Source organism: Apis mellifera, linkage group LG7, assembly GCF_003254395.2.
Source record: "Apis mellifera strain DH4 linkage group LG7, Amel_HAv3.1, whole genome shotgun sequence".
NCBI classification, from domain to species: Eukaryota; Metazoa; Arthropoda; class Insecta; order Hymenoptera; family Apidae; genus Apis; species Apis mellifera.
The window spans coordinates 2607584-2625849 of NC_037644.1; the positions used below are offsets into that span (position 1 = coordinate 2607584).

An 18266-nucleotide genomic window follows, 5' to 3' on the forward strand; every position below is an offset into this window, starting at 1 on the left:
ATATAAGAAAGAAAACTTATATCCTAAATTGAAATAGATATTGTTTATCTAGTATATATATATTTTATGCTTATTTCATGGAAACTATTCCTAACGTTCAATATAGCTACATGTCGCGCGGCGTTTCTGCGCGTGTATGTTTTGCTCGTTTACTCTATCAGAACCGGCAAAATGGACGATATAGCACTCCGAGTATCTGATCATGTTTTAGAAGTGATTTTTTCTTATTTAGACTTGCACACGTTGAGAAACTGTTCGTTAGTGTGCAAGCGATGGAATCGTTTCTTAAATGATGAGAATAATGATGCGTGGAGAATGCATTGCATCAGAAAATTAGCCCAAGAAGCACTTAGTTCCGATTTATTATCATCGGTGCCTACTTATAAATCAAAGCTACGTGCGTTTTATCATGCATGGAATCCTAATGACTGCTCTCGTAATATTTATATTAGGCCCAATGGATTCACTATGCACAGGTAGCACCTTGGATTCTGTCATTTCTGTGTGTAATTTACATTTTAATTTGGATCGTCGTACAGTGCCAAATTTTCTCTGTTATATGTATATAATCGAGAAATTAAAAACTTTAAATATTTTAATATTGAAATCTTCGAATAATATTAAAAGTCTAACTGCTTCGCAATAAAAATTAATTATTTAAATATAAAATAATAAATTTTCGGTGTTGAGTGTACGTTTTTATGTAATAAATGTTAAGTGAGTGCTTGAATCTTTACTACTTGAGTTATAGGAATCCAGTTGCTCAGAGCACAGATGCCTGTAGAGGTAAAATTGGTTTTCGACATGGACGTCATGCCTGGGAAGTTATTTGGGAAGGACCTTTGGGCACAGTGGCAGTAATAGGAATAGCTACAAGAGAAGCACCTTTATTATGTCATGGATATGTAGCATTAGTTGGTTCTGATGAGCACTCATGGGGATGGAATCTTGTAGATAATCATCTATTACACAATGGAAATGTACAAGGAAATTATCCTTTACTTAACAATGCTCCAAAATATCAGGTATATTACAATTTTTATGATATAACTTTTTATATAGGTAAAGGGACATTCCTTAAAATAAACAATTTTATAATTATCAGGTTGGGGAAAGAATTAGGGTAATATTAGATTGTGATGATAATACATTATCTTTTGAAAGAAATTATGAATTTTTGGGAGTGGCATTTAGAGGTATTGTATCTCAATGTTTCCTAGTTAAAAATAAATTAAAAAAAAAAATAAAAATAAAAAAAAAACAATTTTTTGATATTAATGAAAGATTAAATGCATAGGATTGCCAGACAAAAGATTATACCCATCTGTATCCGCTGTATATGGAAATACAGAAGTATCTATGGTATACTTAGGACCACCTCTAGATGGCTAACAGTTTATTTCTAATAGAAACATATCTCCAAAAGTTTGATGAAATTTAGATGCAAAATTTTCTGCATCATACCAAAATGTCTACTATGAAGTAGAACAAGCACACCAATGAACTGTATGATACTCTTTAAGAGAGATGTGTGCCTGTTCATTCGGTCAATAACATTGTAAATAGTATTAGCATTCCATTTCAATCGATAAATTCATGGTAGTGCTTTATACAATGCTAACAGTTATAAGTTACTCAACAATCAACATTAATAAATTCATTTCATTTAAATCATATATATGCTAATAGTGCTAAAACTGATCTGTACATTTTATAATGAAATTTCCCGTTTAAATTTTATATTTGAAAGTATCTTTATACACGAAAGTTGAGTGACATATTACTGATTTTGAAATAAATGTAAAAATATTTTTAAGTTAGACGATGTGTGAAAAGAAGTTCCTTCGCGAATTATACATGTTCTTTAAGAGAACAAATGAATTGAATTATTTTATTATTCTAAAATCTTATTAAATCTTGTAGATTATAATTTTTAAGTAATATTTATGCACTGAGAAATAAGTTCATTATTTTTCCTTACAGTATTAATATTTGAGTCTTCATAAAAATATTTTACTTTATATAAAATCTATTCATATTTGCCAATAAAATGGCAAATTCTTATTCGTTTATAAAATATAGTTATATATTTAACTTATTTCGATCATTATTAAAAACGCGAATTAAAAATTAAATTCATTTTTTCATCGTTTTTAATTATATAGGAACCGTAAAACAAACTGTGATTCATCTGTATTTTATTATGTTAACACCGTGTAAAGATATCTTAATAAGATATCTTATGTTTAGCATATTTAAGATCTTTTTGTATAAGATATGTTTCTTTTTCCTTTTTTTATTTTCGTAAATTTATTATAGATATTTATATGTATTTAAAAAAAATTATTATTTATTTTCTAAATATAGGAATCAATTTTTCTAATATTGATAAAACTCAAGCAGCGAAATTGACAAACAATTCGAAGAAAACTTCGTAATTATACAGTATACAGGGTGTTCCACTTAAAGTGTTCATAGCTGCTTTATTTTTAAATGTACAAAACAATGTCGTAAATTGTAAAATATCACGTGATAAACATCACTCAATTTGTACGATAATATTTTTTTTTCTTTTTTTTTTTTTAAGTAAAGCGAAATAATACTAAAAATAAAATTAGTACCTGTCGAATTCATTTATGTGACATTACAGTCGAACTGATTTTTTTTTTCTCTATGAGAATTTTGTTTCTTACGTATACGTATGTAATTTGTGTATAAATATTCATTTAATTATGAAATCATATATTTTAAAATTAAATTAAAGCATATTTTAAATCATACATATTTATAATCGCAGTATAAAGTTATTTATGTGATCACTATTGTGATTGATGCACAACAAATCTTATTTAACTGATGTAATCAACTTTTTGATTCGCTTATGCATTTAGTATAAGAAAATTATGTATCAACTACGCGTGAAATTTGTACATCGTGCTCTGTGAAATGTATTTATAGATAGAAAATTATTCATTAGCGCCGATAATTGATGCCGAGAATTTCAACGGTATTTCGTAAACGAAATCACGAGTGAAGAATGATTTCAAATGTACATATTCATTATGGTCATTGTGTTTGTTACAAGTAGTTTCGATGAAATTATGTTTTTTTCTAAACTTTTGTACAGAATCGTGTACATACATATATAGTAATCATGGATGTACGAGAAGGAAATAAATCTTGTTTTGTATCTATTTAATGGATTCATATATACATAAATAGCAAACATTACGGATCACGGACTGATTTAGAATTAATATTTCTCTCGATCGATCGTCGGTCCAATCAAAGTCTCCATAAAAAAAAAAGAAGTATACTCTCGTTTCGAAAAAAATAAGGAAACGTGACATAAGTTAACTTCGAATACGAACTATTGATATTATACATGTGGAGTATAGTGGTGCCTTATTACAATTTTTTCGACATAATATTGATGTGGCTATGATGATACACGATAGCATTAAGTATTCCAATATTAATAGATATCAACCAGTTATAATAATTCGAAAACAAAAGAAAAGAATCATTTTGTAAAACACGTGTTACGCATGCATCATATAACCCATTTGCGAGACAACATTCTGTACAAATGTTTAGAGAAAGAATGAATTAGTCGTAATACGATTAAGCTTGGAACACCAGTATACTTGCATACGTATATCAGAAATATGAGAGTTTTAAACAAACGTAAAAAGAAAAAAAAAAAAAAAAGAAATGTAAATCGCTCTGTAAATAAATTATTTTATTTTAATGCTTTAATGTTTGTATTGTTGCATACCACGACGAGTCATAATGATTGATAAATTTTAACATTTTTTTCTAAGAAAAAAATGAAACAAATGCTTGGTATCATAATTTATTTAAACACAAGAAATACTTTGTATAAACCTTTTCCACCTCGTATTCCTTGTACAAATCAACGCGATTTAATACGCAATTTGAAATTAAACATTAATGTTTCTTTCATTCTTCGTTCTTTACGAATTCAATTCCACATTTAATACCAAATTTATACACGATTGCTATCGCTATGACGATAACGCTTCCTATAACTTACAAAAATATAACAGCAATTTATTATTACATTTAATTTTTACTGCTGTGCAACTTGTAAATAAATTCTAACTTAATTAATTATACGTATTAAAGATTCAATGTTGCAATCGAATAATTAAAGGTAAATTGTTAATTGGAATGAATCCAAAACTTTCTTTGGTATATTGAGACATTGAATCTTATACATATTCTTATATTATAAAGTAATGATTTTTATTATTCATGCTTATTTAAAATTATGCTTATTTTATAATAAACAGAGCTACTAAACTTGAAAAAAAAAATAGATATACATAATACATAATATTTTTATTTCTATTTTTACTAATAGAAAATATTGACTCAAAATACATATTATTTATACATATGTATTAGTATTATGTACACTAGATTTATATATATATATATGTATTAGTATTATATACAGTTATACATATTTATACATATGTATATATAATTTAATAATTATTCATCATTTAATTTGTAATATAAGTTCTTGTTGCACAGCAAATAACTGGAAATATTTAATGCATATTAAAAACAAATATTGTTATAAAAATTTTTTTCTTATTATTATAGCAAAAATCAAAATTAAACTTTTCCGAGGCCTTTGTAACCGCAAGTTAAATGCAAATAATATTTAGCTTAAATAAAATGTAAAAGTTTTATTAAATATCAATTAACTCTTTCGTGTGGAATTCTTATATGAAATGATTATTTGTAATATCTTATTTAATTACATATTTATTTCTTTTTATCCAACAATTTTTTCATGATTCTATAATTTTTAATTTATTTATTTTCCACACAAAAGAATTTTAAAATTAATTATATAAAAAGTGCGCACAATTAAAACATAATTAATCGAGATATTAAAGTTATAATTACAAATATTATATATATAAAATTTTTTTTCAATCTAAAAAATAATAAAGAAATTTGATTATAAGTTAATGAAAATTTTCAATGTAAAAATTTAACAAAGTATATATGAAATAGATAGAAAATTTTTCATTAGGCCATGATATTATAAACATTTACTTTCTTGTGTAAATTTAATATTATGAGCAAATGTTCATTTTAAATGATAGTCTATAAAAAAATAAAAATATGATAAAACAATTTAATTAAACAAGAAATAGGAAAATAGGATGTATAAAAAAGTATGCACAAGACAATTATTTGTTATAATACTTATTTGAATTTCATATTATCACAAATTTTTATATAAATTTTTGTAAATAAATATTTTAAAACTTTTGAATAAATTTATGCATAAAAAAATGCATATTAATTTTAATAGTTATATAAAATCATTACTTGATATAAAATTTTTTTCATTGATTTCTAATTGATTCTCATGTTGCATAATTAAAATAAATATTTTATTATCTGTGCACACTGTTAACACAATTTATTATATTTATTTAAAATAGATAAACATTAACTTTTATTATTTATTAAAATATTTGTCTTTTGTATTTCATATCACATAATTAATTATTATATCACAATAAATTTGCTTTTTATGAGTAATGAGAAATTATCTTCTGGAAAAAAATAATTCATTAAACTAAAAATAAATAAATCACAAAATTCATTATTTGATTTAGTATGCTTGTCTTTTAATCGTGACAGGTACATTATTTCCATAATTAAATTTACCTCTATTATAGTATGGTAAGATTAAGCATTATAATAATAATATATTTAAATGTACGAAAACAAAATTGATTTTCTAATTACACTGAAAAAATTGATCTATCCAAGATAAATATTATAAAATAATTATTTATGGAATGAATTTGAAATAGTTTGTATATATACAAATAATTCAATAATATAAAAAAATAATTACACATAAAGAAATTTTTATAATAAAAAAATAGCATTTAAAACAATTATCCTTTTTAATTGTATTTTGTTGTATTTTTAAAAATTGCCGTGTTTTTAAATAGAAAATTGATTTACATATAACATATAATATTCCTAATCACAGATGCATAAAAAATGCAAGATCATTCTCATAATCAGAGAATCCTAAATGAAAAAGAATGTGCTATATAGCACAATAGGACCTATTTAAAATTTATGATATTCATTATGTATTTATTTGAAATTTATAAATCCCTAATTACTATTACAGTTTGCTCTACACTGTTTCTATTCAATGTATTCACATATACAATGTGAAAAATAATTATAGAATTGATTATTAAAAAAAAATCTGTAATTGTTACAGATTACAACTATATATTATGCACATATAATAAACACAAATCAATTTGTGTTCATTTAGTTATTGACATACAAACTTATATATTTTTTTGAATCAAATTGCAGGAGAATAATATTCGTATAATAATTCATCAGTATTACGAAATATTATTCTAATTTACATGTGTATGTCCATTCCCTGAGGTATCTTCATATAATTTCTCATTATCATCAAAATTGTTTCTTATTGGAAATACACATTCAAGCGTTGGTTTTACTTTAGTCAATGAAAATTTTGTTAAGAAAAAATCAGATATATAGCAAAATAGCTTACATAATAAAGGACATAATAATCCTTGATGAATAAATGTCCACATTCGATAATTTTGTCCTTCAAATGGGTCTAAAATAGCAGCACATAACATATGACTAAGATTTACTTGTGTGGGCTAAAAAATGAAATATTAGAATTAGAAATGAAAATATAATTATAAATATAAATATAAATAAAAATATGTTATATATGTTATATATGTTATATTATTATATAACACACACCAATGCAATAGGTTGGATAATCCAAAAATGATAAGCTAAATTTATTCCATAACTAAATATACACCAACTCATGTCTGATAGAGGTTCAATATTATAAACACCTAAGGAAAAAAGTAAGAATAAAATATATATTTAAAATGAAAAAAAAGATTAATATTCAAAACAGTTTGCAACTACCTCCAATTCTTAATAAATAATATGGTATCACTACCATTAAACCATGTTGAATGTAATATAATGCTTTATCTGCAAATATCTGAAATGACAATTATATTAATATAAATTTGTACCAAAAAATGTTAAAAAATATTTCTTAATAATAAAAAATGATTTACTCTGCGAGATTCTGTTTCTGGAAATAAATATGCTAAAAGTGGTCCATTTAAGAAGTTTAAATGTATCCTAAAGATAGCTGTGACCGTAGGACTAGGATTTGCTGCCAATAAATATAACTATATCATAAAAAAAATAATAATTACAATTATATCAGCATAAATAAAATATATATATTTCTTATTCAAATACTTTTATTTACTTTACCTGTGCTGCTGAAGTTATATGACATGGATTCAATATATATATAACTGTTCTACTGGTAAACTTAAATCCAATTTCCATTCCTAACACTAATGACATAATGATTAATAAAATCCTTCTACCAACACAATCTTGATTTACATATGATACTTTAGACGGTAATTTGATTCTTCTGTAACCCCATACTAGAAAACTTATTATGAATATTGATATAAATAATGTTTCAATAATTCTTTGTTTTAAACTTAAATAATATGCACATTCTGGTCCTACATTACGTGGTATAGAGGCATTAACACCATCATATGCCCATTCAAACATTGCTACAAATTCTTTTTATGCAACTGAAATTAAACAAAATTAAGATTAATATTTTAAATACAAATTAAACTCACGTTTAAATCTGTGCTATCCGCAATGACGAATTTCAGACTACCAGTAAATAGAACGTTTTACTGAATAATGTACGTAATTCCTTAATGCCTATATTTAAACATTAGATAAACAAGAAATATAATATAAAAAGAATTAATAACGAATTATAATTTATTATTTTTGAATGTTATATTGGATAATATAATTATTGATTCACCGAAACGAAGAGTCTTTAAATAGAAAATCATTGAATTTAACATACCTATTTTCTCAAAATCTAATAAACACAAAAGTAACGTGGAATACTTTAAATTGATATGCACTGTATAACAAGTTGTATCAACACACACTTGTAAGTATAAATGAATTTCATACTGAGCACCGCGATTGACGTATCTTATCGAAGAACTTCAAAATTCTGTTACCATCTTCATATCATTTTCAATAATACCGACTCAGCACAATACAATAATACACATGACAGATGATGCATATATTACATTTAACAGATGGCACCATGATATTCTTATAAGATCAACTCGGCCGATAGTCTGTTCAGTTTTCAATTCATAATATGAATTAAATATTCTTCTACTTATTTTCAATTGTATAAAGGAAAAAAGAAAAAAATTTAGCGTGGATATGCGCAATAAAATATTTAATCTAAAATACAGTAATTAGAAAAAAAAGAAGAAGGAAAGGAAAGAAAAAGGGAAAGAACTATTAAAGTGAGTGTTACTAATCTAAAATAATATTAAACAAAAAAATAGGTGAGTTTTCTTAGAATAAATATCAAAAAACTAGGAGAAGAAACATACCTGATATTGAGAGTGTATCCACAGCTTTGCAGCGAATATATTCAAGTAATTACACAAGAGAATTCTACATCACAGTCAAATTTAAGCAAGACCAAACAAAAACTAAAATAGAACAAGGATTGCTGTTGCGCGGAATTTCAGTATTGCCAAATATGCAGCTAAGAGAAAATTCTGCGTTGATAAAATTTAAAATAGAAGCAAATGAATATGTGAAAGCATTCAAATCAACGTAATATAAAATTCATGAAAAATTCATGGAAATAAGCGGTTTAATACAAACGTAAAAAAGATTTAATCAAGTTTTCTCGCTATATAAAGAGTTAAAGAAGTCAGAACACTTCACAAAAGAACAAAGAAAGAAAACCAATAAAACTAAATAAATTCCAAATCAAAAATTGCCATATTTGAAAAAACGTTTCTTACAGATTACATTAAGATTTACTAATCGTGCAATATTCAGAGAAATATGTAGATCATATTAAAGCAAGAACATGAAATAAATAAATTCTAGAAAATAAAAGAAAAACATTTCTAATAGATATTGCTTAATATATTGCAAATAAATGACAGGGAAAATATTAGAAAGAAATCACTACTGCTCAAAATTAAATTGATAAAATATATAACGATTTAACAACCAATACACGATATGTCATGATTTATAAAAATCAACAAATCAAGAAAATGTTACTTGTAATCTAATAAATCTCAAGTAGGTAAAAAAATAAACGCGTGCGCAGCCAATCAGCTCATATTATTCGCTATAAAATTTATAATTGTATCACAGATACGATTATGAATAATATAGTAAATAATAATGATTTCCCAGGTCTCACCGCGTGGAGGTTGCTGCGAATTGGAGACCCACCCTATCCGCGATCCCATCCACCCTCCTTTGCGTAAAAAATTATTCAAAATCAAAGATAAATCTTCCTTTTGACGTAGAATTGCAAAACGTTCAATCGTCGACCGTTGTGCAAAACGAACAGCAAAAGGAATTTTAAAAGAAAACCGACGCGACAATCTAAACCTGAAAATGAAAATTAAATTATACCTTAATCGCATATAACTCTATATGAAACACAGACATTATTTCATGCGCGTATCAATATTTTATATTTTCATTTGACAATAAACGTATAAAATATCGATAATTAGGAAAATTTAGTAAAAGAAAAAAAAAGCGGAGATTTTTCACACAGAGTCATATTTATTTTATTGACCACCACCATAATACCACCATTTTTAATACCAAAATTACTATTACTACTACTATCATGCATGCACTTACAAATACATTCTATTTTAAGCAATATTTCTACAGCATCTACTAAGCAGTTCTACAAGCATCTACTTACATTCTACTTATATCCTAAAATTTATATTTATTAGAAAAATTTCACGAATCCTTAAATAAATAAATTATTACAATCTACAATTCTTGGTAATTCCTACTGAAACTAAAAGCATCTGAATATATCTCACAGTACTTTCCTTTTTCATAATTTGTTAAAACTTTGCATAAGAAGTCTACCTATAACAAAATCTCAATGAAATCAAGGGGATTGCACAAAATATAAATATCCTTTGTTCGTTTCACAATGTTTCTGAAACACGAATAAAGTTAAAGGATTATATAAAGGATTAGTAGAAATTTGATAAAATAAGTATACTTTGATAGAATTCTTTTAGATTCATGCAGTTCCTACCTAAATAGAAACTAAATATTTTAATTTAACATGGAAAGTATTACTTAAACTCTTTATTCATGATTATTTGTAAAATTGTTTACGAGATTGTAATTAACCTAAGATTTAAGGGGCTCCTTCTACTAAAATTAATAATTAATCAAGGATATCGAAGGAAAGGGAAAGGAATGGTACATGAAATAGTCTTTGATCCACTTCACAACTTGTTCCTGAAACAAATCAAACTACAAACAATTAATATAAAATATCAAAAGATATTTATCAATTACCAACAATAAATACATATCAAGAAAATGTGGTATTTGAATCTATTACCAATCATTAATTCATGGTTCCTGAAGGTTAATATATCTGAAACAAACTTTATTAAAACATTAGAACAATAATTGAAAAAAAACTGAATATAGATAGATGAAGATAGTTAAGTTTTATAACGAACATTCACCATATTTAAAAAGTTTAATGAAAAGAATATTAATTCCGTATTTTGATACACTGGATGCATTATCATCCATGAAAAAATAAATATACATATATACATACATTACAGCAAAATTTTCTGTAACAAACGTAGAATGTACGAAGGGGCGCTGAAAAAAAAAAGAATTCAGTAGTCAGAAGGACTACTAAAATAAGAATATTCTCCACTCGATATGAACCCGAGCAAACCGCGAGTGGAGTGTACTTTATATCGCAACACTAATAAACTAATATTTTTTTTTTATAAATCAATCGCGAAGAGTGCTTCGTTGTACTTGCAAAATTAATTAATTTTCAACAAAAAAAATATACATATAAAAAAAAAGCTGAAAAATTCCCGAAAATAATCAATTATTTGCGCAACACTATACTCTATGCACTCAAATTTAAACAACGCAACACTAATGGCGAGAAATCCAGTGCAGTCTCCTTGATGACTGCTGTCGTACGATCACCCTTGTAGCGGCTTTAGCCACTTACGGTGATTCAGGATCATAAGCATTTCCACAATCTTAGTGGAAATTTGGGCATTTAATATTCGCAACACTATTTGAAAAAACGCGATTATTTATAAACGCTACGCTACTTTTGAAAATAAATTCAATAAAAATCATTATATCTCTACAATTAGAAAGTTACAAATAATTAAAAATAGAGAAATTAATAACCAGTAATATAAACTATAATATATTTTATAAGAAATAATTGTAACAATTTATAATAAAAAGAAATCACGATATATTATAATTCGCAACACTAATGCAAACGCGATTCTCATTTAACGCAACACTAATGCAAACGCGAAATTTAAAACGCAACTCTAATTCAACCCGTTATCGATCAATCGCAACACTAATAAAAAATCGCGATGCCCACGATGACTGGTTCTGGATGATGGGCCGGCATGCAAATCGGCCAGACAACACACAACGATTACTACGTATACTAAAACGAGCACAATGACAAAATAGCAACAATGACTTCCCATCCTTTGGACCCAAAACAGACCCAAAAGATGAGAAGCCATTCGGTGCAGCCCCTCTTCGTGACAGTTTGTCGAGGCCTCTTCGGTCTTCCTCCTTCGGGCGCAATGCCCGCTGAAACTTAAATCTAGGCTCGAGATTCACTGATCGCAAATCAAAGAAAAAAAGAAAAAAAAAAGGCTAAGTCGCGGAAGCTAAGCGCGCATGGACGATCAACCATCTCCAAGATCATCGATCGTACACGCGCAGAATCTCGAGCGCAACGTTCGTTTCGAATTCACCTCGCGACCGCGACCGCGAAAATTCGAAAAATCGACGAATAAAGCCAAATACGAGTGGCATGCTCCATTCGCATATTCCAGCTTCATCCTCCATTTTTCAAATTATATTTCCTGAAACAAGTTGTCACGCGAAAACGCGCCTACCCGACCAGAGACTGTGACAACTTGCCCGGCCCTACCTACTTATAATTAACAGACACACCAGAAATATACTACCTATCCTACCTAGCCCTATATTTAAAAATATGGCAAAACAGGCATACCAACACGTTCATTCTACGATTCTCACGCATAACACTCGGGCGCAAAAGCCTACACTAGGGAAAGCGTCCCGGGACGCCTCCGACACCCGAGCTTGGCACACAACTCGCACACTCTAACTTTACGTACCATTTTCCTGAAATCGACTGACGATGGCTAGTGACCATTGCGTGAAATGCGATAGAAAACATGTATATCTTAATTTTAATTATAAATATTTATTATTGAATGAATATATCTTTTAAGTCAATTAAATTATTAAAATAGCATGAAAATTTGATCATCATTGATCATTATTATAATTTGAAAATAAGAATTATAATATCGCGTATAAATATTATTGTTGGAAATTGTAATGATATTAATCGTGAATATTTTAAATATTTCAATATCGTGTCATTGAATGATAAATGAAACGACGCAATTCCACAGCCTAACCACACACACATAATGTGGAAAATACGTCGTGCACGATACACTAACGCATCGTCAGTCGCTAAAATATGTTTATTAACTTATAACTAAGGTCATCATACCCATCGCCTCTCTCTCACCCAAGTAGCACTTGGGCACGTGAGTGAGATCCTGGCAATAGACATGGAAGGGGTTAAACCTGAAAATCCTGAGCTAAAAAAAAAGTATTAGTGTGAATTTAACGAGCTAAAATTATATCATTTTACTTTATTCTTTGATAAATATTTTATTTAACAAATTTAATGAATTATTGAATAATTAATTTTAAAAAGTAAAAATATGATAAAAAAGATCTTTATTTATAATAATTAATAATAAAAAATAATTGACTCTAAATAAAATATTAATGAAAATTATTAATGAAAACCTCAGGCGATTTCTTCATCAAGGCATATATTCGAAAATAAAAAATCAATGTGCAAAACTTTTTGCCCTGATTCAGAAATCTACCTGTCGCGAAATATCTTCTTGCACGTAATATTTCATACATTTCTTTTTCACGGAGGAAATTAAGTACTTTTTAATTTAATTTAATTCGAATTATAGTTATTATATATTTATAACATATCAAATAATTACATATTATGATTAAAAGTAAAATTGAATTCATTTTGTTGCTACATTCATATAATTATTCATATATAGTTTGATTCATATAGTTGTTTAATTTTTATTTTACAAATGATTACAGAAACATTTTCAACTATAAACAATCAAACTAATTTGTATCGTTCGTACTAATCATATTAAAATAATTACATCTACATTATATAATATTAACTATCGATATTATCTTAAAAACGCGACGTGCAAGAAGATCTATCCTGATCTAATAAATAAAACACAAAGAAATGTTACTATTCACGGGTATAAATGAATACCCGCGGTCATTGTGCTCGTGCAAAAATCTACGTATACAACCAATCACTCGTGTCGATTCGGATCTTTCATCCTACGACATGATTGAGTGATCGGAGGAACATAAATGCATGCGACTCACCAATGATGCGAAGAATCTGCATTGTCGTGGCCCAAGATGTCATCGTCCAAGTAGTCATCATCAGGAAGTGGAAACTGTAACGAAACACGAAACATTTTAATTAAAACGCAATACTGATTATTTAAAAATATTGAACTGGAAAATATATATAAATAATTACCTCTTCGCGTGGTGGATGATTGCTCTATTCCTTCGAGAAACACTGACTCTACCCTGTACCGAAAACGAATATTTAAAAAAATAAAATAAATAAAAAACTACTATCGCGTCGATTTAAAACATAGGCGACGAACAAGCACTGACTCTAATTTCGCGAATAATTATGATAATTTAATTATTAATGTACACTAATATTAAAAAAAACTTTACGGAACAAACACTGATTCTACAGACCGCATTGCACGCGGTCACAAATATTTTTTAAAATTGAAGTCCAATAGAAATGTTCACTGCCAAAATCAGGCATCTTTAACAAAATATAAAGTATTATGTGTAATTATTTTTTCAACAATACAATATTCATGATATAAAAGTATTAAAATAATAAAAAAAATAGTTACCTCTTCGCGTGATGGATGAATGCCTTCTTCCTTCCAGAAACACTGACTCTACTCTGTACCGAAAACGAATATTAAAAATAAAAAAAATAAAAATAAAAAACTACTAACGCGTCCGTTTAATTTACAATCGGCGAATAAACACTGATTCTAATTTCCCGATTATAATAAGTAAATTTAATTAGAGCTATTGTGCTCTAAAATATTAAAAAACTGTTACGAAGCAAACACTGAATCTACCGATCGCATTGCGCGCGATCACAATAATTGTCTGAAAATAAAACTGTATTAATAATGGGGGGAATATAATAGAAAAAGAAGCAAAATATTTTTTCTATATTTTTTCTTCTTTCTACCAAACATTTGTTTCAGAAAAAAATTACCATTTATATTGAATCTATGGATTGATTATGAATTTTTTTATGAATAAAAAATTTTATATACAAGAAAATAGAATATATATCATTAATGCAAAACTATTAATATTTATGGTGAATGTTCATTATAAATATTCATTATAATATACTTTAAAATGATAAAATATATCATGAAAACGATCGAATAAAAACAGAATAAATACATACAGTACGCAAATGAAACATCAAACTTCTTGAAAAAGTACGATGACGTCCATATTGAAATTTTTCCCGCCTTTCAAATTATATAATCAGGTAATAATCTGTACAAAAGAAAATAAGAATTTTCAAATATATATATGAAATAAAATAAAATTAATCGATCATACGTTAAAATAAAACAAAAGTCAAGCACGAATTCCATCTTAAAAGAGCACACGTACGAATTAATTAAAATTTTAACTAAAAAATTCTAACCGTCGAATATATGTCATTATTACGATTAAAGAATTGGAGGGAAAGGGGAGGGGAGTGTATGCGCGCGCACTGTAATTCGACAAGTTTAAACCTGTCGAAACCTGTTGAGGCCTGATAAGAAATACGAATTCTCAAATTCTTAGAAAAGCGAAATTATGATATTATGAAAACAAATATTGACCCTCGAACATTGAACAAAAAAGAAAAAAATATATAAATATTATGGAGAGATGCATTTGGAAACACAATACGTTTGTTAATACGTATATATATTATATATTATATTATATTATATACGTATTATATATTATATATTATACGTATATGTATCGATATATTTCGAATATCATAAAATGAAATTGATTTTATGCACATCCGTTTCAATATGGATAAAAAGATTATAAAAGTCTAAATAAATTTATTCTAATAAATTTATTCTTATTATAAAACAAACTACGCATAATGAACGAAGATAGAAAAAGCGTAAAGAAACTCAAAATATTAATTAATTTTGTTATTACAATAATAAATGAATTATAAATAAACGAAATTGATAATAATATATAATTTCGATAATAAATAATACGAATAAATTTACTTACTGCGAATATCGTCGAAGCCGGTTACGGAGACACGTCCTGTCACTATAACTTTCCACACTAGACTGACGTTACGCGCCAAATTTTGCCTCGCAGCTCTCTGATTGGCTGTCGTCCTAAGCCAATTCGATAATCGAAATCGTGCGAAATATTAAATTATTATATAATATATTTTAATTATTCTAATTAACAATATATCAACAACAATATTATTAATAAATTAATATATTATTAATTTTTAATTTATTAATTATTTATTTAACTTCTATATTCTTTTATTCATTCATTTATTTATTAATTTATTTATCGATTATCGATTTATCAATTTATTTATTTATTTAATAATTTATTTATACATTTTCTAATATTCTTTTATTTTATATTGTATTTATACGCATCAATTTATTTATTTACTTAATTATTCAATTATTTATTTATTTAATTATTTATTCATTCATTTATTATTCATTTGTTTATTGAATAATTTTTCGATTATCGATTTATCGATTATACTTATTTATTTATTTAATAATTTTCTATATATTTTTTGTACACTTTTGTACATATTTATATGCATCAATTTATTTATTTACTTATATACATCTTCATTTATTTAATAAAATTACTTAACCATTCATATATTTATTCATTTATCTAATTATTTTTTTGTATTTATTTCTTCATTAACTTCTTCCCCTTTTGTTCATTTATATCAATTTATTCTTCTATTATATTATATTTATTAATATACCTTCATTTATTTACTCATTTATACATTTATTTATTTATAATTTCAAGAAACTTATTTGTCTAGAAATTTCATTAAACAATTTTTTGTAGATTTCCTACTTTTATCTATTTAGATATCCATCAATTTATCTATTTATTCTTTTATTCTTTTATTTAGTTATTTAGTTTCTATATAATCCATTTATTTATCTTTATTTATTTATTTTCTCACTTGTGTCTTGATTTCTATACACATTTTTTAATAAACTTACTTCTTTCTATAATAATTCTTTATTTAGTTTTTCATTTCTTTACACATTTATTTATCTACACATTTGTCTAGAAATTTCATTAAACAATTTTTTGTAGATTTCCTACTTTTATCTATTTAGATATCCATCAATTTATCTATTTATTCTTTTATTCTTTTATTTAGTTATTTAGTTTCTATATAATCCATTTATTTATCTTTATTTATTTATTTTCTCACTTGTGTCTTGATTTCTATACACATTTTTTAATAAACTTACTTCTTTCTATAATAATTCTTTTATTTAGTTTTTCATTTCTTTACACATTTATTTATCTACACATTTGTCTAGAAATTTCATTAAACAATTTTTTGTAGATTTCCTACTTTTATCTATTTAGATATCCATCAATTTATCTATTTATTCTTTTATTCTTTTATTTAGTTATTTAGTTTCTATATAATCCATTTAATTATCTTTATTTATTTATTTTCTCACTTGTGTCTTGATTTCTATACACATTTTTTAATAAACTTACTTCTTTTTAAAATAATTCTTTTATTTAGTTTTTCATTTCTTTACATATTTATTTATCTACACATTTGTCTAAAAACTTCATCAAACAAATTTTGTCAATTTTTTGTTTTATCCACTTTTTTATACACCAATTAATCTATTTGTTCTTTTATTCATTTACATATTTAGTTATATATCCATTCTTTTATTCTTATTCATTTATTTTCTCACTTGTATCTTGATTTCTGAACACTTTTTTTACACACTTGCTTCTTTTTAAAATAATTCTTTTATTTAATTTTTCATTTCTTTACACATTTATTTATCTACACATTTGTCTAAAAACTTCATCAAACAAATTTTTGTCAATTTTTTTGTTTTATCCACTTTTTTATACACCAATTAATCTATTTGTTCTTTATTCATTTACATATTTAGTTATATATCCATTCTTTTATTCTTATTCATTTATTTTCTCACTTGTATCTTGATTTCTGTACACTTTTTTACACACTTGCTTCTTTTTAAAATAATTCTTTATTTAATTTTTCATTTCTTTACACATTTATTTATCTACACATTGTCTAAAAACTTCATCAAACAAATTTTTGTCAATTTTTTTGTTTTATCCACTTTTTTATACACCAATTAATCTATTTGTTCTTTTATTCATTTACATATTTAGTTATATATCCATTCTTTTATTCTTATTCATTTATTTTCTCACTTGTATCTTGATTTCTGTACATTTTTTTTACACACTTGCTTCTTTTTAAAATAATTCTTTTATTTAATTTTTCATTTCTTTACACATTTATTTATCTACACATTTGTCTAAAAACTTCATCAAACAAATTTTTGTCAATTTTTTTGTTTTATCCACTTTTTTATACACCAATTAATCTATTTGTTCTTTTATTCATTTAGATATTTAGTTATATATCCATTCTTTTATTCTTATTCAAAGGAATGAACAAATAATTAAATAACTAAAAATGTAAAAGTATATAAATAATTTCATACATATATAAA

At 25.6% G+C, this 18266-nt stretch overlaps 2 protein-coding genes across 8 annotated transcripts; one reads left to right on the top strand and one right to left on the bottom strand.

The window, feature by feature from the left end:
* Positions 1–17: 17 nt before the first annotated feature.
* LOC413637 (F-box/SPRY domain-containing protein 1) lies at positions 18–3367 on the top strand. Of its 4 annotated transcripts, none has more exons than XM_016913250.2 (4): positions 25–476; positions 746–1025; positions 1106–1196; positions 1298–3367. In XM_016913250.2, exons 1-4 carry the CDS (start codon positions 67–69, stop codon positions 1390–1392), a joined length of 876 nt encoding a protein of 291 aa, XP_016768739.2. In that variant the 5' UTR covers positions 25–66; the 3' UTR covers positions 1393–3367. The 4 variants fall into 4 exon arrangements, with proteins under 4 accessions (XP_006559898.2, XP_016768739.2, XP_006559899.2 ...); XM_397079.7 differs by having other exon boundaries at positions 36–476; positions 752–1025; XM_006559835.3 differs by lacking the exon at positions 1106–1196 and having other exon boundaries at positions 18–476.
* LOC413065 (transmembrane protein 164) lies at positions 2573–8813 on the bottom strand. 4 transcript variants are annotated; one of them, XM_016913249.2, is made up of 7 exons: positions 8006–8299; positions 7372–7712; positions 7167–7283; positions 7009–7087; positions 6832–6932; positions 6608–6722; positions 2573–4046 (listed from the first exon to the last, which is right to left on the bottom strand). In XM_016913249.2, coding segments are annotated over exons 2-7 (732 nt in total). In that variant the 5' UTR covers positions 7690–7712; positions 8006–8299; the 3' UTR covers positions 2573–4044. The 4 variants fall into 4 exon arrangements, with proteins under 4 accessions (XP_016768738.1, XP_016768737.1, XP_396516.3 ...); XM_016913248.2 differs by lacking the exons at positions 2573–4046; positions 8006–8299 and adding an exon at positions 8562–8813 and having other exon boundaries at positions 6249–6722; XM_396516.7 differs by lacking the exon at positions 2573–4046 and having other exon boundaries at positions 6249–6722; positions 8006–8303.
* Between the last annotated feature and the right edge of the window lie 9453 nt (positions 8814–18266).